This window comes from Xenia sp. Carnegie-2017, unplaced genomic scaffold, assembly GCF_021976095.1.
Source record: "Xenia sp. Carnegie-2017 unplaced genomic scaffold, XeniaSp_v1 HiC_scaffold_4, whole genome shotgun sequence".
Lineage (NCBI taxonomy): Eukaryota > Metazoa > Cnidaria > Anthozoa > Malacalcyonacea > Xeniidae > Xenia > Xenia sp. Carnegie-2017.
The window spans coordinates 3,987,899-4,014,282 of record NW_025813504.1 but is presented as its reverse complement, the minus strand read 5'-3'; the positions used below and the strand labels follow the sequence as shown (position 1 = coordinate 4,014,282).

The window sequence follows — 26,384 nt, the reverse complement described above, 5'->3', positions numbered from 1 at the left end:
ATTAAGAAAACATGTATCAAGATAGACTTGTAAAAAATACAAATTTATCAACTTCTTTACATTTATTATATGAGTGAAAAGACAGGGGAGAGCAATTTTAAGGGGCAGGTGACACTCCATGTTAGTTCATAAGATAAACATTTTATGCTTGGTTTGTCCATGGAGATTCCATTCTCGTGGAGGCCATGCTTTGGATAAAAAATTGTAGAAGTTGAACTACAATTTACTTGTTACAACATTTCCATTTCCAATCTCTTGTGATACAGAATATCGATCATGAATTGGAGTAGTAAATATATTTGGGAATTTAAAGAGAAGATCTTTATCAACAGGCTCCTGCGGACCGTCAAATTTTGCTAGATAATAGATTCAAAAAATACGAAGGTTACAATTTCAAAGAACAATTTTCAGACAACATCTACATGGCCTTTTGTGTTTATTTCTCAAATTGCATTCAAATGAGCTCAATTGCATAAATTTTCATAGCAAATATTTTTGCCTGAATTTTTCACATATTCATATGAATAGCCCCCCCCCCCCTCCTCTTAATTGTAGAGATCATTGCATGACTAATGATTGAACTTTCAAAAATCACTGTTTTAGCACATTTTACTTGCATTGTATGGTTGTTATCCTGAGTTTATATTTCGTCACAAGTTAAATTTTTTCTTGGACGTTTCAGGCTATTACGGTATTAAAAAGATTCCATCATTCAAAAAAGAAAAAATATCGAAATATCGAACTACATCGAAAATATGAAAATGATGAAAATGAAAAAAACGTATCTTAGTCGATTAAAAAATTAAATAATAACTGTATACCCTGCCATGCATACTGGATCACCTGCAAGCATGATTCAAGCACTAATCGTTTTCCTAGGTAATGATATTGTAGCCTTATTGTTTTTTGCACTCTTTGTTTGAAAATGTAAATATTAATTGTTTTCTTTGATCTATATACTTGAAACTTTATCGATAAACCTGTATGTTTACGTCATAGATAAACCGTTATGATTTAGATATAAAAAACATTCCATGTTTATCACTCATCACGCACTGTTGAAAGTTGAATATAAGTATTTTTCAATTGGCAATATTTGTCGGAACTATTGATTGTGCAACAGCCTTGACACGTATCTTCATTGAACTCGTCCTCTCACATACCTAATATAACACTGAATACGTAACCAACAAAAATAGTCACAAGCATGCCAACTGCACCGTAGTAGTAAAAAGATAATCCATAGAATCTTGCCAAAGGATCCCTGAAAGAAAGTATAAAATGAACATCGACGTAGACCTAAATGCTTGCTTATTTTAGCTTATAAATGTCGACATCCACTTTTATCGAAATCAATTGTTTTTACATAGCTAGAGCAAAAAGACCGGACTTCTTACACTACTGACAAGATAAAATCATGCAAACAGTTTCAGGATCACTTAAATATATTGTTAGTAAAATACTTATCATGTTTGAACAATAGTTAGAGCACAGATTTATTAAAATGACGACACCAGTTTGTTACTTGTAAAACACTAACAAACACATGAGTGCTGAAGAAATGCCCCTACTGACTCTTCAATGGAATTCGAACGAAATGTTTACATAGGTTTAGCAACAATTTCTAAGCAAAAGCAACAAATCAAGATTAAGTTACCTGTAAGAAATGGTTGAATTCTTCAAAGAACTATTTATTCCCAACGTGGTGTTGGTCCCGTTTAAGAAACTGCACCCCTCAATTGATGTTGGAGGTTTATTTACGACAGGAGGATAGAATCTACTGCCAATGTATAACCATCCAACGACAATAAATGAGAAAATTGAACCAATGTACGCTCCCTAACAGCAAAAAAATGGAAATATGGAAATTCAAATTATATTTATGATAACAACGTTTGCTAAAGACTAGAGGAAGTCTATTTTTTTCAGTTTTTATCACATGCGATATAATATTTTCCATTTTTCTCATTAAAAAGATCGTCCAACTAAGTTACAGCTAACCTTCCATGTTGCTTTTCGCGATAGCATTCCCAGAGTAAATAACCCTAACAGTGGTCCGGCTGAGAGATTGAATAAACTTGCTGTAAGCTAAAGGACAGATGAATTTGGTCAAACTATGCTCAAATATCAAAAATGAGTGAAGTCCAATCAATAAAAACCATGTTTACATGTGGGAAAAATACCTTCGGAACACTAACTTCAGTAGCACAGTCTCTTATAAAAATAAGGTGTGCGTAAGGTTGACTAAACTTACCTGTATTAGCAACGGCACTTTCACAAAATTTAAGAAAATTGCTCCCAACGTAATCAAGATACCGTATCCAACACCTAAAGAAATTCGTATTTAATCTTTTTTACAATGACTGTCAGCAGACTTCGTAATCTAGGGATTTAGGATCAACATTAAACAAAAATACATGGAACGCAAATATTTGAAGCCAAATCTTATACCAGACATGCGAGATTTTACTCCAGAAATGCGTGTGTAGTGTTTTGATATTCTCTCGCGGAGTGATAATTCATTTAGTATACACATGCATATCTGGGGTAAAATCACTGCTTCAAAAAATTACAGGCTCCATGTATTTTAGTTCAACGAGGATCAAACTGATCAGCCATGCTGAAACTACAGTATGAACTTATTCAGACTTGTTATATAGAGATCTTATTTACCAATTAATCGAGAAATGGATGTAGCCTCTGAATCAGGAATATTCTTCCTAATTTTCTTCACTATGTCTTCCAAAATGACCACAGATAGAGAGTTAATACCAGAAGAAACTGTGCTGTAATGAGAAGAAAAAAAATAGCATTTTTACTAGATTAAGTATGCTCAAAAATATTCTTTCTCAAGAATGACATTGAAAACTTCCTTCTTCAATTCAACCCCTCTCTTTGCAAAATCCACGCAGTATGCAATGACTGAATAATCAATCTTGCGATAAAATCACGATAAAATATATAATTGCTATGTCCAAATGTCCAAAAGACATAAGAAATGGGGTACGTTACAACTTTTTTATGAAAAGAAAGGCGAAACGGACAAAACATTTATATGTGTGTTGCATTGCTTCACCTTAATCTTTCAAAAGAAAGCGTTAATTAAACCCCATATTACCTTAATGATCCACTAAAAAGAGAGGCTATAAAAAGCCCTGGGAGACCGGTGAGATGCCCAAGCTTATCGACAACAAAATATGGTAAGATCTAAAAAATATCGCATGAGTATTAAATGGCATGTTTAATAAAAAACCTTTTGTATGTTGGATTTTCGTTTTTTTTTCTAGTGGAATGTGTTTATGCTCTTCTTATACGTTGACTTTATGGCGTCTAAGTATCAGACAAGCAGTTATGTTTTAACTGTGTGAGTTCTTGATCGTGCTTGTATAATTTGAAGCTGTTCCAATATAAAATGAAATTTTTCATCTCTGCACAATATAGACATAAATAGTTATTGGCGCATGCCATTTCAAAGTATGGCCATAGTCTTAAGCCTCTCGTTCAAGCAATTTTACAGCCATGCTCTCTTTAAAACGATAAAATAATGCATATAACTGAATTTACTTGATCATTTCTGGTTATCTTTTTGTCCCTGAATAAGTCGCAATTATGATATACAGCAAAAATAACAAGTCCATCGAAACAGCAAACTATGGCAATGAATATCGTCGCAGGAATGCCCAAAAGTATTGCCCTATATTGAAACATAAACAACATGTTTTTAAATGGAGAAACTGTAAAATATAGGGAGTGTGAAAACTTAGTTAATAAGAAAACTTCGTAAAACCTGAACTATAATTAATCTGCCACTTATCTATCTTGAGTCGTGTATGTGTATATACAAAATATCGATTCACTTTAATAAGCAACCTGTCCACCACACCCCTTTACGTAGCTTATCAAATACTCTGAAGTACTGTATTCTCACTAACTTTTTTGCATCTCTCAATGATTTCGATGCCAGAAATCTTTGAACAGAAAGCTGACTGACTGACCACGGAAAAAGATAGCTGAAAACTCCTCCAACAATAACAGTCCAAAATGTTGAACGAACTGTGGGGTCTGGGTTGAAGCTTAAAAACAAAAGAAACGCTCGTATAGACTTATACAGTGTCTCTTTTGGCTCGATAAGTAATACATGTCAGTTAAATACACAGTGCGTTTTAAAGTGCACAATATGTGTCAACGTGCAGTAAATTACTCATCAAAAGTTACAAAGAAAAGATCAAACTTTCAGGGGGGACAGGTTACACGAAGCCAGGATAGCGTTATCCATTGGATAGCAAGTTGTTTTTGAATTTTTATAACACCGTTTAAAAAGAAAAAGTATAAGATTCGAAATGAACAATCACTGAAATAAAACATTGTTTCAAAGATTGCGAAATTTCTTTGTCGTAAGAAAACGTCTTTTCTACAAGTTTAAAAATTTTTGCTATCCAATAGATAACGCTATCCAGGCTTCGTGCAACCAGCCCCAGAAGAACTAGCTAATTAGCAGAGAATACGATGTTAGGAAAACAAATTAGCTACAACAGACCATTGATTGGTAAGATTGTTTGTTGAGATTAAAAGCAATTATCAGCTATCATATATTGTGCCTAACAGGAAAAAATGAAAAATAAAAAAAGCCCTAGTTTACTTATGAAAAATGAATTCAATTTCTTACTCAAATACATTTAATCTCTTCATTTCTTTGTTTATGCGCCAAACATTGCCAAAACCATTTACTTCAATCGTCCCAGTTACAAATACAGTGATCATACCCACAAGAATCACAAAACCTTGAAATACGTCAGTCCAAATAACGGCTCTGAACCCGCCCTACCAAATAGGAAATCTCTGTAAAAATGATGCAAATGTTTTTCGTTGTCAGTTGCACAGGCAAAGCCAGCCTGCAAATTTGCCTAGCCGTAAAATTTTGTGTTTCTCAATTTCAAAACAACAGAATTTTCAAGAAAAATAATATTGCTCTAAAATTTGCATACACGCACTTGTGGGTAGGCTACGTTGTACGGGTCTTTTTGTGTACACCAGCATTTCTGAAGATGTTTGCCCAATATTTCTACCCACTAACGATCAGTTTTCTATTTTGTGTTGGCAGATAAGTCATGAGAATCGTAATGTTTACACTTGAGACCATTAAAGGGAAAGTTGGCTCGACTTTCCCCGAAGGCAGGACTCGGCAATTGAAACAAAAGCACTGCTTTTGTTTTGAATTTATTTTACAGGACATTATAAATAAACACAATGAAACGCTTGCGCTGATTGGCCTAGAGCTGAGCTTGCATTAACCAGTGCAAAGTACATCTGAGCTCAACGAATCAAATCAATCATTGAAAGAGAATTTTCAAATCAATCACGAATACATTTTACAGGAAGCATTAAAATGTCTGTCTTTTTCGCCTTATTGTTATTTTATAAAAGAAATAAAAGATGTTTTTCGTGTTTGCACTGGCTTATGCAAATCTCGGAGACGTTTGTGAGAACTCTCGAGCATGTGCAACCCTCGACCTTCGGTCTCGGGCTGGCACTGATATGCTCTCGAGTTCTCCCAAAGGTCTCCTCGGTTTGCATAAGCCCGTGCAAAACAGTAAACATCTTTTATTTCTCAAATAATATATGCATCAGAGGAGGCTTAATCCGCTTACATTTTGAAACCCTTTTCAACCCCTGAACTTTTGAAGTTTTACCTTTTAGAAAACACTCTACTTACCAGACTAGTGTAAAAAACGCATATAAAACCATTTGCAACTACAGATGCGATGATGGGTAGATCTGAAACTAACAAAATAAACAAAAACATTTCGTTAGCAACAATCAAAATGCAAAGATTTAGTAATTTTGGGCACCTAGCTGCGCAGTGTCTATTTTTTTTTGTCAACCTTATTTAATAAGCATTTATATAACATACCTGCATCAAGAGCAACCGCAGGTGCAAACAAAGCAATTGAAAGATACATTGTCTAAAAGAAACAGAGATAGAAGAAATAGAAATGATATAGTTTTATGATTCTTGACTAATTTTTATTGTATAAAGGCAGTTTCATGTTTAGGTTTTAATCATACTTGTGAGTTGTCTACTCATGTATACAGTTTTGTGCGTGTTTCACTTCCTGTATCCTACAATGCATTGCGTTCCGCTTTGTTTATTTTTCTTAGTTGATTCTCTCTCTTGCCAAGAGATATATTGTGTTAAATAGATAAGCATCCTAATCCACATCAATCTTAAATAAACAACAGGTTATGGGCCCAGACACCCATTCCAACTAAGAAAATAAACATCAGTGATCATGGATGATAAAAGCTGGAGTGTGGATAAGCTCGCTACAGACAATTACTCAACTTGGAAATTCAAACTCAAACACCTTCTCATAGTAAAGGACTTGTTTGGATATGTAGATGGATCCATTACTCTGAGCAGTGAGGCCAGTGAAGCAGACAAGACCGCTTATAAAAAGAATCATAGCAAAGCTTTCTCCCACATAGTCTTATCAGTAAGCGACAATCTCATCTATTTGATCACTGAATGTGCTAATGCCCAAGCAGCATGGGACAGGTTGAGTGCTCATTTTGAGCGTGATACTCTTGCCAACAAACTGTTTCTCAAGAAACAATACTTTAGAACTGTTATGAAGGAAGGTACGTCTATGCAGGAACATCTCCGACATATGAAAGCCATAACAGACAAACTCGCAGCGATCAAAGCTAATATAAGCGAAGAGGATCAGGTCGTCACTCTGCTCGGTAGCCTCCCCGATAGCTACTCAACTGTCGTAACCGCTCTAGAGGCACGAGGTGACGATATATCGCTGGAGTTTGTGAATCAGACATTACTTAATGAGGAACAGAAGAGAGAACAAAGATCTCTGGCTTCGGCTGGCGTATCTGGTAGTGGCAGATCTCAAGCCAATTGTGACACTGCCCTGCTGTCGGCCAATAGCAGAGCTGATCAGCAAAATAGAGGATGCTATATATGTGGTTGTTTGGACCACTATCAGAATGTCTGTCCCAGAAAGAGCAGTAGTGGTAGGGGAAGTCGCGGATCTCGTGGTGGTAGAGGACGTAGAGGGCGTGACCGTGGCTATCAAAATAACTCTGACAGACCTCATCATGCTAAGATGTCACAACAGGATGATGGTGATAGCGGTGAGACGGCGTTTGCGGTGTCCGAGGGTAACGCCGAACCTCAACTCTGGCTAATCGACAGTGGAGCTACTAGTCATATGGCCAAAGAACGAGATGCTTTCTGTGACTACACGCCTACTGCACCAGAATCACCCGAGTATGTTATGATAGCCGATGGTTCCAAGATACAAGTGAGGGGGGAAAGGTAGTGTGAAACTTCAGGTCTGGGAGAGTCGAAATAAATCCAGATATGCTACTCTGTACAATGTGTTACATATCCCCGAACTAAGTGGAAATCTGTTCTCAGTAAAAAGCCGCCACTCAGAATGGCTACGTAATCCAATTCGGACATTCTCGATGCTGGGTCAAAAATCGTAGAAAGATGGTGTGTGCATCTGGCACCATGAGAGATAAACTTTACTACCTCGATGTTAGAACCGATGATCATTCTGCTAGGTGTGCGTCTAATACAGTTCTGTGGCACCAACGTCTCGCACATGCTAATATCAACAGTATCAAAAACATGACTCAGTGGTGTAACAATGGCTGTGATCTATCAGGTAACATTGGTGTGTGTGAAGCCTGTGTAAAAGGCAAGATGACTCGTCAACCATTTCATACTGATAACATGATCAAATCAACCAGGGTGCTCGAGTTAGTCCATTCAGACGTGTGTGGCCCTATGCAAACAGAATCTATAGGTGGTAGTAAATACATAGTGTCATTCATTGATGATTTCTCTCGATATGCTCATGTTTATTTTTTTGCATGATAAATCCAGTGTGTTTCAGGTCTTCAAAGAGTATGAGTCTATGGTTACTAATGCTACCGGTCAGACTATAGGTACGTTGAGAACTGACGGCGGAGGCGAGTATGTATCTCACGAGTTTGAGAGTTACCTGACTTCACGAGGTATTCAGCATCAGCTGACTGCACGATACTCCCCCGCAGCAGAACGGCTGTGCCGAACGTTATAATCGTACTATCTGTGAGGCAGCACGTTCACTCATCGCTCAATCCGGTCTTCCCAAAACGTTTTGGGCTGAAGCAGTAGCCACCTCTGTGTATCTGAGAAATCGTCTTCCCACGCGAGCTCACAGAGAGGTCATAACTCCTTATGAGAAATGGAACAATAAAGGCCTGACCTCGGACACGTAAGAATCTTCGGATGTCTAGCGTTCGCTCACGTTCCAGATCAGCTGCGACGAAAGCTGGATGAGAAAGCAGACAAGATGATATTCGTGGGATATAGCCTCAGATCCAAAGCGTATCGACTCTACAATCCGCTGACTAAGAAGATAGAGGTGCGCCGTGATGTAGTATTCGACGAAACTAAGCTAGGTATGCCCAAGTCTACTGTCAAACCTGAGGAAGCTCGCTCTGAGACTTTAGAAGTAGACCTACATGTAAACAACACTGATGAGTCGTCCCCACCTACCTCCGCACGTCCATCTCGTTCTACTCAACCCATCATCCGCTTCGGTATTGATGATCACACTGGTATGGGTCACGTTGCTTGCTCAGCCACTGATATCATAGAGCCACTGTCTTTCTCAGAGGCGCAGGAGAGTGTGAATCGTGACAAATGGATGACTGCTGCTGAAAGTGAGTATAAATCACTTATCGAGAACAAAACCTGGGAGTTAGTGTCGCTACCGTCTGATCGTACTGCTATAGGTTCGAAGTGGGTGTTTAAAGCAAAATACTCACCCGATGGTACTGTAGATAAGTTCAAAGCTCAACTAGTCGCCAAAGGATACGCACAACAAGCTGGTATAGATTACGACGACACATACTCACCAGTAGTCCACCGCTCTTCATTACGTGTGCTACTGGCTGATGCTGTGGAACGTGAAATGCTCATTCACCAGATGGATGTGCAAACAGCCTTCCTAAATGGCACACTCCCTGATGACGAACAGATTTATATGACACAACCAGAGAGGTTTGTAGTTCCAGGTAAGGAACACTTAGTTTGCAAGCTAAATCGTTCGCTATACGGACTAAAGCAATCGCCGAAATGTTGGAACACTGTGCTAGATGAGTTCCTAAAATCTTTAGGGTTTACTCGATCTACTGCAGATAGCTGTGCTTACGTGCGATGGAAGGATAACTCTAAGATGATGATCGCAGTGTACGTGGACGACATTTGTATTATGTCTGATACAGACACACAGATGACTGAGGTAAAGTCTGCTCTCTCAGCTCGCTTCAAAATGACAGATCTCGGCGAGCTACACCACTGCATAGGTATAGTCGTAAAGAGAGAAGACAACTCCTCCTTACACCTCAGCCAGACACCGTATATCCGACAACTACTGAAAAGATTCGACATGGAAAACTGTAATCCTGTATCCACCCCTGCAGCATGTGATGTCAAGTTAGAAGAGAATGATGGTAGCAAGCCAGTCGACGCTAAGCTCTATCAGTCTATCATAGGAAGTCTCCTATACGCTGCAGTGTCTACTCGTCCTGATATAGCGGAGACAGTGGGAGTTTTATCAAAGTTCAACTCCTACCCATCTCAGACTCACCTGACGGCCGCCAGGAGGGTTCTTCGCTACCTCAAAGGTACCCAGGATTTAAGTCTCGTATATCAAAAACAAGGAAAATCCCTATATGGATATACAGATGCTGATTACGCCAGTAGTGCCGACCGTCACTCGAAGTCTGGAGCAGTGTTCATACACGCTGGTGGACCGGTGAGCTGGTGTAGTAAGCGTCAGTCAATCATAGCCTTATCAACTGCCGAGTCCGAATATATAGCTCTTCGATGGTGTGGTGGAGTGTGTATGGTTACGTCAGTTACTGTCAGATATTGGAGCCCCACCATCGACAGCCACCACCATTCATGTTGACAATCAATCTGCTCTCGCGATAGCAAACAACGGTAAAACAAGCAAGCGTACAAAGCATGTAGATATTAAGTATCATTACACACGTGAAGCTATCGAAAAAGGTGACATCGCTACTCAATATTGCCAATCCGAAGAAAATATAGCAGACATTCTCACGAAATCTCTGCCCCGAGAGCGATTCGTTTCACTTAGAGACATGTTAGGGTTAGCTTAGTCTGACCGGCATAGGACTAGATTTTGGAATGTGTTATTCCTGTTTCATGTTTTGTTCACTTGGTTGTATTTTGTTTTTGGTTAAACATCAAACTGAGTGGGAGTATTGTATAAAGGCAGTTTCATGTTTAGGTTTTAATCATACTTGTGAGTTGTCTACTCATGTATACAGTTTTGTGTGTGTTTCACTTCCTGTATCCTACAATGCATTGCGTTCCGCTTTGTTTATTTTTCTTAGTTGATTCTCTCTCTTGCCAAGAGATATATTGTGTTAAATAGATAAGCATCCTAATCCACATCAATCTTAAATAAACAACAATTTTTAAGAGTTAAAAGTTATGCTCCAAGGTAAACAACTAGCTATTTTTTACAAAATTAGATTTTACATGAAGAAAAATCTCAAGCATATGTTGTTGTAAATTGCCATGTCAAGTTATGTAACGTGTGATTGTGTTAGATTATAACTGATATTATTAAATTGATAGAAAATACGTAGATAGTTAAAAATTGTGGTTCCAGTGGAAATCCTGTACGTAAAACTAAAATACTATAGTCATGTCAAGGGAACACTTTCTCACCGCAATGCGTCATTGTGGTATGATGTAGGTAAAAAAAAAATCCAGAAGCGGAATGGTAAAGTTGCAAGTCATGTAAACGCCTAAAACCACCTCCTCATAATTATACATAAATAGAGCTCGTAAACGTTGGTTCAGGAGTTCGAAAAAGTTGACGTTATTGGTGAATGAATTGGTCATACATATTTGATAAATTAACAGTCGTATTGGAGAAGGCAATAAAGTTCGAAAACTCAGTTTAAGGATTGACGGTTGTCCGTAATCTTAACGATATCAATTCAAATATTCCGTATCGCAAAGAACCAACGCTTGGAACTCCGTAACGTAAAAATCGTGCACAACCACTGTAAATATCCTATCAAAGTGTTAATTATAATCGTCAAAATACGGTCCCATCGTTCGAGAGAAGTTTTGAGAACAGTGAACCAGCACTTCGTACAGATTGTGCAAAATATATTGTAGCTATACTTACATAGGTCATGATGAATAAGATCGAACCCATAAACCGTATCCCAGGAGAAAAACGTCTTTCAAGATACTACATTAAACAAAAAACCCGATGGTTGGAATGTAATGCACAAAGAACGAACATATTATTAAGTATTTTTTAAAGTAGAAAGAATAATCGAAATAAATCGTCAGAACTTCTGATTTCCTTAAATCGTTTCTAATTTTAAGATCGACGTAATTTGTTGCGTCAGTTTTACCGTCAATGTTTGTAAAAACAATTGTTTTGGGAAAATTACCTCATTTGTACTTAAAATTTTCATCTTATAAAAAACAGGAACGTAGAGGAATGCAGATATTGAAATGAGAATGGTAAACGCAAAGGAAATCAAGATGTAAGACAATCCATAGGTGTAAACTTCACTTGGAATTCCAAGAATTGCAACAGCTGATAGAAAGGACACAAGAAGTGAGATGGCGATAGGAAACGTTGAAATACTTTGATTTGCCAATAGGAACTCAGACGTTGTCTGTTGATTCTTTCTACGGATAGCATGGTAGACACCAATTGCTCCACTAACACACAACATCAACGAAAATATGACATAGTCTGCCACAGTCAAGGCGCTCATCGCGACGCTATTTCCTGCAAAGTGAAGAAAAAGCTGACATGGATGAACTTTGAATCTTGTTTTTATAACTAAAATACTTGCTTCAGAAGCACCAAGAGAAAACTTCTTATTTAGATGAAATAGAGAATTTGGGAAAAGTGGGGGGAAGGGGAGGGGGGGTGATGGAGGTGGCGTTACGGGATTTTCTGTAGAAGGACTGTTTTTGTTGTTGTTGAGTGACGTTTCGACAACATTAGCGGTAGTCATCTTCAGAGTCCAATGAGGAGTAAACGTCAGGTTAGCCGTATTTGTTACATACACGTGTTTCAATAATTAATTTTGAATTGCCTTTTACCTGCTGCAATCCATTCATAACAAAGATGTAAAAACAAAATTATAATTAAGTAATTTCTAAAATAGCCCCGTACCAAAGTTGCGCGAACTGTCGGGGCGAGTAGCAAATCGACTTTCCGTGTTATTATCTATTCAACGTATACAAGGCCAAAGTCTAACAATCGAAAAAATGTTGAGGTTTGACTTACTTTGTTCAGAAACACATTGTGTCTAAACTATAAAACCAGCTACTACAGCGCTTTTTGATTTTTATCTTCTACTAACTCACAGTAAGTAAAATGAAGACAGTCGTGTTGTGCAATCATTTATTGCACTTGCAATCTCGTATTTTAAATATTTATTGCATACGTCAAAGTTTATGGCTTAGTGCATTTACGTTAACCAATCAAATCGCGTTAAGTTTGCCTTGTATATGATATGAAATGAAATCAAGACGGAAGGTATTTATATTCAATAACTTTTAACCATAAATGTCAATTAAGGTTATGAATAATACAAAAGTCAATAACATTTTCATATAAATAATAAATAAACACTAGGCGTCTTATAAGGTAGTTCATCACTTAAAATATGTGATCATAAATAATCTTTTTGAATATTCTTAACAATTTCTAGGACCTGTGTAGCCAGCATTTTCCATCAAGGAAGGCCAGGTAAAAAGGAAAGGGGCATTGCTGTCGATTAAAGAATGTTATATCAGTAAAATAAGATATTCAAGAGGGAAATGAATTTTGCTATTTGAAGCATGGCCTCAGCGCCTTCCCTGATCCTACGTCCTTGCTTACGACATGTGAAAATATAAAGAAGATCTTTAAATCATAAAGCATTTTGAGATGTATATCATTTAAGTAAGTGAAGCAAAGACTGATGATAGATAACGCGGTATATCGGAAACCAATAAAGATGTTAATTTCATTAAAAACACTTAAAACAGAGGATGTATTTGCAAGGAACCTGGAAAAACGTGACAAGCATGACTGCTACAGAAACCAACGCAATTTTTTGTATTACAGCAACCATTTGAAACCAAATTGAACATATATTCAACTAGTTCAACTAGAAAATTCTATAGGTAAAGGCGTTATAATAAAGGCCGTCGGATGAGGATCTCTATATTTCAGCTTGGCTGCATTCATCCAGAAACTTGCAATTTCTTTCATGGAGTCATGGAGAATAATGTAAAGAAAAGTAAACAAGGTCACCCCGAGCGATTACTGTGCAATAAGCAGAAATTTACATTTAATTGTTGATGACGTCATCGATAGCTATAAAAAACAAAAAATTGCAAACTCGAAAATTTTCACTGCCACTAGATAGACAAGCATGATGAGTAAAAAGTGTATTACACCGTTTACATTCAATCACTTGTTAACGAAGAATGTTTTACTCAAGGATGCTTACTCAGCATTTTAATGTCTTATCTTTTACCACAAGCACATCTGCGAATCCCAATGATTTTATCAGATATCATCTTAATTATAAAAATATTTCCCGATAGCCAGTTTTGCAATCATTTTCAGCCGATGTTATAATAGAGTAAATGAAACAATTTTGTATGAGTCAACGCCGACTGATTATTTAAACGTGGTGACAAATAGACAGCATTGCACAGGTTAAGCATTCAAATTTTCTACACACTTTCTTAGCACGATAAAGAAATCAGGATTGGATTTTCTCCAATTGCTGTTTTTACACAAATCTCTGCCACCAAGCTCTGCTACTCAGTATATTATTGATTCCTTTAAAAATGATTTGACTAACTACCATGTTATAAAATCGTGCGAAAATGATCGCGAATCTGGTCATCGGCTGATTTTTTCTAAAATTAAGACGATATCTGATAAAATAAATGGGATTGGCAGGTCTGCTGCCTGCGGTAAAATACAAGACATTAAAATGTTGAGTCAGCATCTTTGTAAAAATTATTCGTCGTGACCTCGTTAACAAGTGGTTGAAAGTAAAAGGAGTAGTACACTTTTTTACTCCTATCATGCTTGTCTATCTAGTGTAGTAAGAATTTTGCGATTTGTTTGTTTTTTATAGCTGTCGAGCTATAGATGACGTCATCAACAATAAAACGCGAATTTCTGCTTATTGTGCACACTTTGATTATTTTGTTTGCATTATTCTTTACGTTCATATGAAAGAAATTAATATGTGTGTAGATGTCTAGATGTGTGCAACGAAAGTCGATTTCTAAAGACATTTAAACCTTCTGCATTGCAGCCCAATACAGATAACAATTCATTAAAGGTATAGTTATTGCTAGAAAAATTTTGTTGAAAGTAATGATAGTGATATTTCTTGCTGCTTCATGCGTTCCATTCATTTATATGATAGAAAACATACTCAAACTTTATCAAATTATTCAAGAAAACATTTTCCTTTTCTTACTTCTAGAAAATCAGCAAATGAAAATGAAATATTTGCTAATGAATTCGGTGCACAAACTCAAATGGATGAAAACTTCAAACAAAAGCCAAGATTAACTTGTGATATATGAAAAGACTTCATATACTAGCAGTAACTAATGGTATAGAGCAAATAAATTTAATTTTATATGATTAATGTCATTTATGCCATGTTAAGAATATGAGTGGAACCAAGATTTCTGCAAGCTATTTTACGCTGAGAAAATTTGTGAAATGGGAAAAAGCATAAAAATAGAATAAAGTGAGTTAAATGCGAAATGATTCAAGAAGTAATTTGCATGAAAAATGAAAAATTGACCATCAAATGCAGTCATAGAAAGAACTAAAACAAGTAAACTATATAAAAAAATATTTACTGATAAAGGAGAATGTACGAAGGTGAAGTGTTTGAAGTATATTGGATTAGTATAATTGGATTAAAAGTTGACAAAGGAGAATGCAAGAAGGAAAACAGGCTTCTCATATCACATGTTGATGATAAAACATGAGTTTATAAAAAGAAACTATCGGCTTAATTCAATTATGTGACTTAGATTTTACAAATTCAATTTTTTGTCTTATCTTTAAACTTCTTATCTTGTTACTTTGTATAGTAGAGTTTAATGTAGGTTTTTTAACTTATTGCGGAAGTACATGATGTAATTAGTGATATAATTCAATTTATATTATAAAGATGCTAGATATGATGAATTTTACTTATATTAACGCTCTTTTAATTTTATAGCAATATAGTAAGCGTCTGACTAAGGATTTCCTCATATTCGCACAAAGAGGATTTCCTTAAGTGTGAAGCGAATCGTCACAATTTAAGAAGATCAAATCTGAGAACTAGACGTGTCGACAAAAAGTTAGCAGCATAAATGAGCAAATGCTAACAAGTTGTAAGGAAATGCTATTACAAAAATCCAGTTGCGAAACCGTAACAGAAAACAAAAATGAACAAAAGATGATACAACAAAAGATGATACAACAAAAGATGCTCAATCATGAAACCGAGGAGTGGGGGATATAAGTAATACATATAGTTCTTTGATGTAAATGTAAGTAAATTATAAGGGCTGCATAAGAAGCGCATATTTTGACTAGTAGGTCAGCAATGTTGGTGACCTGATACAAAACAGCGTTTTATCAATATTATTTTTGGCACAAGCCAACGTGGGCGACCTTAATCGCTTGGTAAATCCCAAGATATCGATTGCAGGTTAAGAGTTCTCAAAGAGGCAAATTATAAAAAAATAATTTTGTTACATTCCATTGTGTCTAGCGTTCCCTCTTTCGAAACAACAAATTCCTCTCATCGGTTGCCTTTTTACTTAAAATTTTCATCATTTTCCTAAAAGTTGTAAATTTCACTTGCTTGTCTTGTTTGAATTTTGGACTGTTGTATTTTCTTTATAGTTTACAAATAACACCATATTTCATTTTTGATTTTCTTTTTTTCACTCAAATATTTCCTCACAGAGGAATATCCTACGAATTGGAAACCTTTTTTGTGTGTATAATCAATTGCTGAAAGTGTGATTAGACCAATGAGAATCTAGTGCCACTTTTCTGGAGCAATTTTATGTATTTGCAATGAAATTTCATTACCTGTCGAAGATTTGTTGCAGATAATCAATATGGATTGAATTAAATCATTCGGTGAAATGTGAACTGAGAACACGCAATTGTAATAGAATTATAATGAAATCAATAGCAACTTCACTGCGGGATAAAGTTACTATCAGATTCCAATAAATAGCCCTCAAGCTGCTTGTAAAGTTGCAGCATCCTTTCTATTTGCAGCAACTAGATATACGTAGTCTTTATGAAAACATTCATTAATTGCGCACCGCAGGTTTCCATATACTCCTATATTGAGTATCTTCTAAATGATATACATGACTTTCATAGCAATGGCAAAAAAATTATATTTGTATGAGGTGTAATAATTACTGAAGTTTCAAAATTAAAGCACAGCCGGCAGTTTGAAATAACGCCATTTTAAGCATGCATGTGTATAGAAGAGTGTCTTACCAGAGACACATTTTCCATAGTGTTTCCTATTCAGCGTTACGCTCATCACAAACATCTAATTAAGTTACCTTGTAATTACTCTAAAAGCAAAACCCAAAAAATGAACAAGTACCATTGAAATTTTGACGCAGTAAATTGTTGTTTTAAATTAAGGGGAAACATTCATTTTTAGTTTTGCATAGTCCCGTAGGGGGGCGAACAGCTGGATAGCAACGCCACTAAATGCACCCATAATAAGATGTTACAATACGTTATTTTTAGCATGTAGACGAAAACAACGTATATTTAAGGATTAGTTTTCTTAAGTTTGTAAATTATTTATGTATATGCCTTCCACAATAAACTTTGCAACTTACAAGAGTATTTTAAATTTTCCAACCCAAGTTGGCTCCTTTGTCTTGGTCAGGTATTTTGGCTCATCCTCAATCGACAATTGATAGAATGTGAGCTATGTATTTGATGATTTTAAATATTTGGTGTGGAATTTAACCTTATCATTCTAATTACACATTGCAATCTCTGAATGAAAGACTAAGACGGATAGGTAGAATTAAGGATTAAGTGCAGAAATGAGAAGATTAGACAGCTTTATTTGCAAAAAATAGTTTTGTAACTTATGGCAACATACTTATTATGACGACAACGTTGTCGTTCCAGTTTCGTAGAGGTCAGTGCAACCAACATTGTAATCAGGGTATTTTAAGATAGATATATCATCTAAAAGAATGTGAATTTCGTTGGTAGTCAGCGTTGTTGAACATTTTTAGGTAAAATTTATCTGTTATTCATAAAATCTTCTTAAAAATAAACATTTTTAAATAAGTGCTTAACCGATAATGACAGAGCGATTGCAACTGATGATTGCAAACATATTGCATTTTTAATAACACACGAAAGAATATAATTAAAGCATTTTGCATTTCAGTGACTCAGCTTCAAACTATTTTATGACATAAATGTAAGAAATGTATCAGCATTAGCGAAATTACTCTAAGTTAAATAGTTTTATCTAAATAATGAACGATAAAATCAATTTATTTTCATCCTAGAAAGTAACGCATTACGTTTTTTTGCAAATTAAAAAAAATACATAGGGTTAAAAAATTGCAGAATTTCATTTTGGATGTATTCGATCGTCGTAAGTTCGATTAGAAGGATTTTTGCGGGAAATTCTTTACCATCGGCGCAAATGTATTTTCAATTTAATTGAGCTGCTATAATTTGTTTTGAGTTTTGACTTATGCACCCCATAGTCACGTTTTGAGAATGGGAAGCGATTATGTAAACGATGGATTTGCCTTTCCAAACTTTATTGCCTTTTAATTAGCTTTTCCACCGATGAAATTTCTCATACCGAAACTCAAGTAAATATCAAGGAACAATTGTGAGAATAAAACAGGAAGAAAAATACAGCTTGCAATTCCTATGCAGTGTAAGAGCAGTCTTTTGCTTTATTTTGAAACTTGATCTGTAAAACATGTGCAGATCTTTACACGTTGTGTCTAATGGTTTGTTTACTTATTATTATGATGAAAAATGACAGTATGAGGAATGAATGGCTTTCAAAACAAAATACTGAAAATAGTTATGGTCAAAACGCGCACAGGAAGAGGATATAACGATATTTGAACTTGCTCTGCATAGAGAGCGCAAATTTGGAAAACACCGGTTGGTCGTTTCAGTCGTGAGTGTTTGTATTTTTCAATAATTGTTTGATTGGAAAACAAAAATTCACTGCAAATGCATGTGAACCTTTGCTTTGACAACTATTTCTTGGTTATGTGTACAATGTTGATTTCACGTGTTGCAAACTCGACTTATTAACTTCTCTCAACTTATAAATAGCTTTGCTGCATTTGTACAATTCTATGAGATCTTTTACATTGCCAGTGTTTTTCAAGAAGCCGGGTAAAAGAATTTACCGACGGCACGCGATAGTTAAGCGTATATATTCGTATTAATAAAGGTCGAATTAATCAAATGATTGGCAAAGTGAACAAGGACTATTGACGAAAGTTATCAATGAATTGACACAGAGGAACGATTTCCGAGATTATTCAATACATGTTGCTGCCGATTGTGATGTGAGCATGCTGTTTTCAATCTGGCAGCGCTGTCTGAACAAATACGCAAACGAAATGCTTTCATTCACAAATGGCATTTACTTGCTCCATTTTAACTTAACTTTCTTTTGTTTTACCTAAGTCTTCAAAATATTTTTGCTATTTTAATAAAACATCCAAACAAGGAATTTATAATTGCGTGCGTCTGCGTAATTTTAAATTTTTTTGCCTCGAGAATTTCCGTTCCAGAACACCAGAAACCATGGCCTGATTGCCACATGTTCCTTCATTATGAATATTTCAATGACTGATAAATAACATGACCATGTTTGTATTTTCTATTGTGTTTGAACGCATATAATTGTACAAACCTTTACTAAAACATATGAACTAAACAATGTAGTTTGTGCTGTTTCTCAGACTTACCAGCATGGCCTCATAACATTGCCATTGACATTTCCTTTGTTTGAGGAAGAATTTCAGCATCAAGCAACAACCGCATACATATATTGTTTACTATTAGAAAAGCATTTACTTCGAGTTCGGAAAAAATTAGAAATATTTTCATGCATATTGGACTTTTAAGGTACTTACTTCAAAAATCGTCCAGTATGTCGATTCTTTTGTTTCCGCTGCTTGATGATGAGCTTCACCGTTTGGCTATGCTGCTTGTGGTCGATCTGAAGTGTGAATAACTGAACCTTGTACGTCAATGTGACATAGATTGCCCTTTGCATTGCCATTGCATTATACAAGATCGTTGAGATGATTAGGTGCACGTGATTAAACGTGGATGCAAATAGTGGATGCAAAGTACATAGAATGGGCAAATTACACTTTCTCAGATAAGTGAAATTCACTTTTTAGTTAATTTTTAAAAACACTGCTCTTAGTCGACAGCTTTGAAATTCAGAGCATGTAATCATTGAGGCAAAGTATTCTGACGTTTTCTGAGGATGCAGATGACAGCAGGATTTATTTTTTCACAGTAAAGCTATAAGACTGGTTTTGATGGAAGTGCTCTACGCTTCAAAATTTCACACATAAAAACTCTCTTCTAAGTGTACTTCAATAACTTTAAACAAATAAAAAAGTAAAGTTTCGCATTATTACCTGTAACAATCTTGTCCGTCTTCCGCACGTAATGCATCCGCATCTGCAATTGATCTACACGTAATTATGAGCGTAATTCTATACTTGTAGTATGTAAAATGAAGTCATTCACAAAATACAGGTCATCAGATTCACAGCATGGTTCAAGGCGTAATTGCTGTAACCCACAAGGCAAGATTACTTTATCAAGTCTTCATTACTTAAGTTTTGACGCACTAAAGGATTATTTTTATAAAAATTACTACAAATATCAACGAACACGACGTGTGATGAGCTCATTTTCGAATTCCATTCTCGTGTGAATTACGAGCTCAATTTGTGATATCGTATCCACGAAATGAGTTTCACAAAAATGCATACTCATGTTTTTACATGTTATGTTACATCAATAAATTATCAAAATTAGACAAAAATCTCATTATGAGTACTATACACCCTTGAAATATCGTATTTTATCAAGGGAAAATGCTTTTGCGCATTGCACAGTCCCTTCTCGAAATTGCGTGAGTATTCATAAATCTCAGTTTTGTTAATGTAAAAGGGAAATTAGCTTTGCGTACATTTCATCAATTCTTGATAAAATACTCAGACAACAAAACCATGTTTTTAATTAAAATAGTGAGATACACGATACGCCGTATTATCGTTCAATCTTTTAACGAAGGAAGGACTAGAAGCTGGTGATTACAATGTTCGATCTTTTTATTTATTAATTATCTATAAAATAGCCGCGCGTAGATATGGAGCTTTTTCAAAATCTGATCTTTTTTGATTATTGCTATCATAAAAATTTGTGAACCTTCCCGAAAAGCTTTCAGAATTTATTATAATAAATACTATTAATACTATAATTTATAAAAAGACTGAGCAGGAAGAAAGGAAATACAAGAGCAAAGCACTGCGCGAAAGGTGGGTGGTGAAAAGTTGTCACAAGCTGGATAGTCATGTTGTGTTATGTAAAACAATAGATTTATAAATAAATAGATAATGCACGAAAGATATGAAATTCACAAAGCACGAAAAAAAAGCAAGCAGGCTATGCCACTCGCTATTCTCAAAACAGACTCCATGAATAGAGCACTGAGAACAGATAACAATAAATAAGCCAACACCACATATGACGGCAACCCTTATTATATATATATACTTAGTGAATTTTATAGTGCATCTACACTGCATTAATATGCCTCTAGATTAGTAGAATGATGCATTTTTAAAAGATTTTTCTTACCTCCACACCTTCATATACTTGTTTATGTATTAACCTCCAATTGCAAGAATGAACTCTCGTTGACCTTTAAACAGATAAATGAAACGTCTTAGTCTTTTTGATATGCAAGTACGTCCTTTATTTAAAGCTTATTCTGGCTAGTCTGTTTGAACAATGGGGTCAACATAAAAAAGTAGGCACTGAAATTCTTCCTCTTTCACGATGAAAGATTATATTGATATGTGGGCGTGTACTAATAGCTGTACAATAAAAACAATTATATTAATATTTAATCAACGAGCGAACATGCGGCAAGTGAATTTGGAGTTCTTGACTTAGTTTATTAAACTAAAAATCCTGAACAGCGCTTCAAATTTCAAATTCTAGTCTAGGTTTATTGTTAGCTTAATTTAAAATCGAACATAGACTGGGTTTTATAATAAAAGATTCTCTCAAATCTAACTGCCAGTTCAGCATAGTCAGCACTACACAATAGTCAATACAGATAACTTGCTAAAATTGGTTTACTTAGTTTGATGTCTTAAATCGACTACGTCAAAGATGTATTAATCTATTACAAAGAGCAGGCCGACGTTTGGCCTACTCTGGAAACGTCTGGTCGAATTTGTAACGATAAAGTTATGGCACATGGAGTTGCTATGATTGAGTTGCTATAAATTTAATTAACCGTCGAACTATCGTCATTTCATTGCTTTCTGTCACGACAGTTTCAAACAATCGATCAGTCAATTAATGTTTACTCAGATATTGAACAAAATGCTACAAAGACCTACACTACACATGTGTGTTTGGTATTTTCTTCTTTAAACTAGGTACTCTCATCTTCGCCCACTGTTGAAAAAATACACAATGAGAATAATGAACGAACTTACAGATTCAACTTTTCTTTTCTTAGAAATGTTTCAAAGAATCAGCAATAAGTAAATAGTTCTCCTTCAACCTTCTTGTAACGTAAGAATAATGAATAAATCATATCTTTGTACAAAGAGTAACATAATTTCTCACAAAAATCACCGCAGTGAAAGTTGGAGGTATATTTTAGTTACAATTAGTACATGTGACGCTAGTGCCTTGAAATAACAAACCCGATCGAAAGCTTTAGATGATTTACAAGTATTGGATCAAATAGCGGCCGCAATTTAAAGTCTTGAGATAATTAATTAAAGGCATGTCAGAATATTTATAAAAGAAAATACGAGAAATCTAAAGCGAATATCATACTTCTATACGTCTGTTTTAATAAACAACACGAGCAGCTGTGACTGTAGTGACTGATACCCACACAATTTAGCGATATTAATTATGCTTTACCTCCACAAATGTCATTTGATGGATGCTTATAAGTTATAACAGAACGGGAATTTTAATCATAGTTGGTGAAAATCAAACTGTCATTAGGCCAAAATGATTTTTGATATTGCACAAGTATTTTATGCAATTGCCAAGTTCTCTAGAAGGAATGCACTGAGCATTTTTAACTAGAATATCCAAAATAGCTTTCTAAAAAGTAGTTGCACTTCTCTAAAATAATTCTCAGTTTTATTACGCAGCATACATGAGCAGCTGTTATTGAAGTAGCTTACAATGAAACAATCAAGTAATGTTATGACGATTTACGTCCACAAAAGTCATCCGATAGATGCTAAAAAGCATGGGAATTTTAAATTTGTTGATTAAAATCATAATTAAGGGAAACGATTTTCGAATTTGATACAGCCAAAGTATTCCATGCGATTGCCAACTTTTCAAGAATGGTTGCACTCTCCATTTTTAACTTGAATAGCCAAAATATTTTTCCCAGTAAAAAGAGGTTGGCACTTCTCTAAAATGGTTTGTTATGGATTATCATTTTCATCAATATAAATTTTGTTATGTCGTTGCCAACTAAAAACAACAATTTCAAAGTTCAGTGACACAGAAAAATCATGACGCCCTCTCTATCACAATGATCACCCACTGGCCAAAGGATACTCAACGCTGGCATGTGCTTCATCACGCTGACAGCAAGGCGAGTCAGCATTTTTAGCACATTTTATACTATATGCAGTTTTCGAATGAAATGGCTGATTGAAAATTCAATGAATCAATTCAACCTAATCATTTAGAATTTATTTGCTTCAACTTGTTAGAGCTTGTAGTTCAAGAATACAATCATTGTATTAATCGTAATTAAACTCTCTTCAATTAATGGCTGTCATGAAATTGCGTCAGTTTGCATTTTCTCTTTTCCAAGGCTGAATATTTTTCAATTCTGCTGAATGAAAAAGGTTAATAGCATGAATTCTTTGGTGAGTCCTTATAGAAACCACATTACTTCGAGGGCAAGTCTACCAAGTCAAAAATCCTCTTGTTCGACAGAATCGACTGTTGCGGCGTATCGTCAATTCTTCAGGCACAAATAACTAAATCTTTCGCACTATTGTTCAAAATCACCAAACTCGTTATTACAAGCTTTAGCTCATTTCTACCAAGCAATTTATGTCGTTGAGTGATCGTCCTTCCCTCGCATCGGGAAATTTCTTGTCATAATAGAAAGTTTTCAGTTTTTGCGTTTACGGCAAATGGCAAACTTCAACTACCCGCTTGCCGTCGAAGTTTGCCGTTTCAAAAAAATTTCAATTCAGTTTGGCGTTTTGCATTTGTATTTTACAGTTTGGATTGTAATGAGCTCAATTTCATGTTTCGTTAAAAGTTTATCGGTGAAAAAGACACATTCATGATTTAAACTCTCATAAAAGAATTACATTGAGCCATAAACGTCCGTTTGTGTTAAAGCTTACGGTGCATCACCTACCGCAAGAAAGGCCTCTTGCCGTTAAAACCCATACCGCAAACCACAACAACCACAAAGCCATGATGGCGCGACCATTTTCGGTTTGCCGTTTGCCGTTAACGCCAAACTAAAAGCCCTGTTCACATGAGACCGGAACGAACTCAAACCGGTACCAGCTGGTGTCAGTTATAGTATAATTTATAGTAGATGTTTACATGAAACCGGTACGAAAATAACTCAGAGCGTTCTGAAGTCGTACCCAGAGACCTACATCCAATGATATATAACCAATCCTCCAGATATCTAACAGCCGTTGTCACGGTGAGGCAAATTTCTTCACGGGCGCCATCTTGAAAGGTGGCAAAAAGGCGAGACTCTTAATAAAGTCTAAGTAAAATGTAAGTTTAAATGAAGAATTCTGTCGAAAATTTTAAAAGCAAACCTAAACTATCACCTCCGCACTTATGTATAAACATAGGAGAAGCATATTTTAGACCTAAATCTCGTCAGGTTTAATAAAGCATGGTTAAATCGTGCGCAACTTATATGAATGTGCAACTCACTTTTCAAAGGTGAGCAACGCATCTTTCCATAAATTTTTCTAAAGCCTGGTAAGAAATTGATCATTATCACTACAGAATTTTGTTAATAAGTTTTTGAAGAGGCACATTATTATGCAAAGGCCTAAGATGAATGTAGAACAGCCTAAAATTGCAGAACAAAAATTTAGCAGCTTACAGCTGTTTTAAATGTGATAAAACGCATGCCTTTCTGATTAACCTACTTTAAGTAATATAAGGGCAAAAATAAAGTTTTAAAAGTATTGCTATCAGGCTATTAGACTCACCAAACACAAGAGTTACTTTGATTCAATATTTTGACCACTCTTTCTACAAGGTCACTCCACAGAGGATAAGTGAAACATACATATTGTTCTTTACTTTGGAAGAGTAAAATTCTGAAATTCCTATGTTTAAATATAGAAGGACAAAAATTTTTTGGTCTTATAGAAGATGCACTAAGCATTAAAGGGTTTGCTCACTTTCTTCTAACAAAGGATCTTGTCTCCATTACATAACAATGTCCCAAAATCATCTTGAGTTGCTGCTTGCATGCATTGATTACATAAAGAATAACTTCAAAAATAAATCAGATATTTTTTATTTTAAATCAACATTATAAACTTTTATCAAAGGACACCGAGTGAATTAGTAAATTAGTATGTACAGATCACTGAGATCAGAATCATCACTGGATTTGTTGTAGAGAAATATAAATACAGGATCACTTTTTCAATCAATGTGCCAGAACTCTTTCACTCTCCTTTCATGGTTTGACAAAGACAACTTTTATCTATGAATGGAGAACATTTGGTGAATTTGCAGATCAAATATTTGATTATTTGGTAAAGCTTGCAGAGCAATGCAAGGCTACTAGACTAGACTTTGTTGCGGACAGATATCCAGCAATAAGTATCAAGAATTCAGAAAGGTCCAAAAGGGCTGCTCAAGGCGTTCAAAGAGGACACATCCTAAGCAAAGAACAGAATATTCCAAAAGAGTGGAAAAAATACTTAAACTCTGGAGAGAACAAAGAGTTATTGATAGCATTTCTCTGTGATTACTGGAGAAATTACCCTTCCTCGTATCTAAGACACCCGCACTGCATGTACGTCACCACAACAGAGAAATGCTTGTTATTTAAATCTGGTATCTTATATGAAAACAGCGTTCTTGCACAAGAAGTACCTCGACTGGTGTGTGACCACGAGGAAGCAGATACGCGATTACTTTTTCACTTCAAGGATGCCGCCGCCACTCATCAACGCATTATCATCAAAACACCAGACACAGATGTGTTTGTACTTTGTGTTGTAATGCAAAAGATCGTCAATAAAGAACTTCTCGTGATGACCGGGACAGGCAACAATTTTCACCTGATCGATTTTCCACCATATCGACTTTACTTGGTGAAGAGTTAAGCTCGTGTTTGCCAGGATTTCATGCTTTCTCTGGTATACTTGATAATTTCCATAAAATGTAGAACTGCTATGTTAAAATGATTTAATGGATTTCAATTCTTTTTATCATTTTCCCTTCATTTTTTACACGTTGTGATTCCACTAGCACTTTTCTAGGTAAAGGTAAAGTAAAGCCATGGAGGTATTGCAAATGCATCCGAAGTTTGTAGAGAGTTTTTGTCAGTTGGAAAGATTGAATGAAGTTCCCGAGGAGCTTTTTATGTCACTGGGTACATTTGCTTGTCTACTTGGCGACAAAACATCAACAACTGTTGACGAGTGCAGATACCATCTTTTTAATTCAGGCAAGTATTCTGACAATGTTCTTCACCAAATTATGATAGCCTTCGTTAAAATGTTAAAAGGGCTAACTTTCAGTCGTTCCCTTGGAATTGATGCTTATCAGCTCAATTAAAACTTCCTACTCCAGCTGGAAATTGATGGAAATTGACTGATGGCCAACTAGAGATTGTGTGAATGACTCGCCCCTCTGCCCCAGAGTCCTTTCTTGAACACAACAAATGTAAATGTCTAAAAGGCTGTAAGACAAATC

General features: G+C 35.6%; 1 protein-coding gene and 2 long non-coding RNA genes across 7 annotated transcripts; 2 read left to right on the top strand and 1 right to left on the bottom strand.

The window, feature by feature from the left end:
- Nucleotides 1-22: 22 nt before the first annotated feature.
- Nucleotides 23-21,159, bottom strand: LOC124455614 (sodium-coupled monocarboxylate transporter 1-like). 5 transcript variants are annotated; one of them, XM_047006266.1, is made up of 18 exons: nt 21,039-21,159; nt 19,808-19,850; nt 19,289-19,374; nt 12,258-12,337; nt 11,518-11,864; nt 11,244-11,309; nt 5,912-5,963; nt 5,714-5,781; nt 4,667-4,821; nt 3,933-4,073; nt 3,565-3,694; nt 3,119-3,207; nt 2,674-2,786; nt 2,255-2,328; nt 2,002-2,088; nt 1,658-1,839; nt 1,164-1,264; nt 23-356 (listed from the first exon to the last, which is right to left on the bottom strand). In XM_047006266.1, exons 5-18 carry the CDS (start codon nt 11,848-11,850, stop codon nt 217-219), a joined length of 1,731 nt encoding a protein of 576 aa, XP_046862222.1. In that variant the 5' UTR covers nt 11,851-11,864; nt 12,258-12,337; nt 19,289-19,374; nt 19,808-19,850; nt 21,039-21,159; the 3' UTR covers nt 23-216. The 5 variants fall into 5 exon arrangements, with proteins under 5 accessions (XP_046862222.1, XP_046862221.1, XP_046862220.1 ...); XM_047006265.1 differs by lacking the exon at nt 12,258-12,337 and having other exon boundaries at nt 19,808-19,861; nt 21,039-21,158; XM_047006264.1 differs by lacking the exon at nt 12,258-12,337 and having other exon boundaries at nt 21,039-21,158.
- Nucleotides 14,179-15,443, top strand: LOC124455616. Its single transcript, XR_006951943.1, has 3 exons — nt 14,179-14,436; nt 14,584-14,856; nt 15,340-15,443. It is a non-coding gene; the product is annotated as an uncharacterized LOC124455616 (long non-coding RNA).
- A 2,796-nt stretch (nt 21,160-23,955) lies between the features above and the next one.
- LOC124455677 lies at nt 23,956-26,156 on the top strand. Its single transcript, XR_006951982.1, has 3 exons — nt 23,956-24,209; nt 25,078-25,825; nt 25,938-26,156. It is a non-coding gene; the product is annotated as an uncharacterized LOC124455677 (long non-coding RNA).
- Nucleotides 26,157-26,384: the final 228 nt, after the last annotated feature.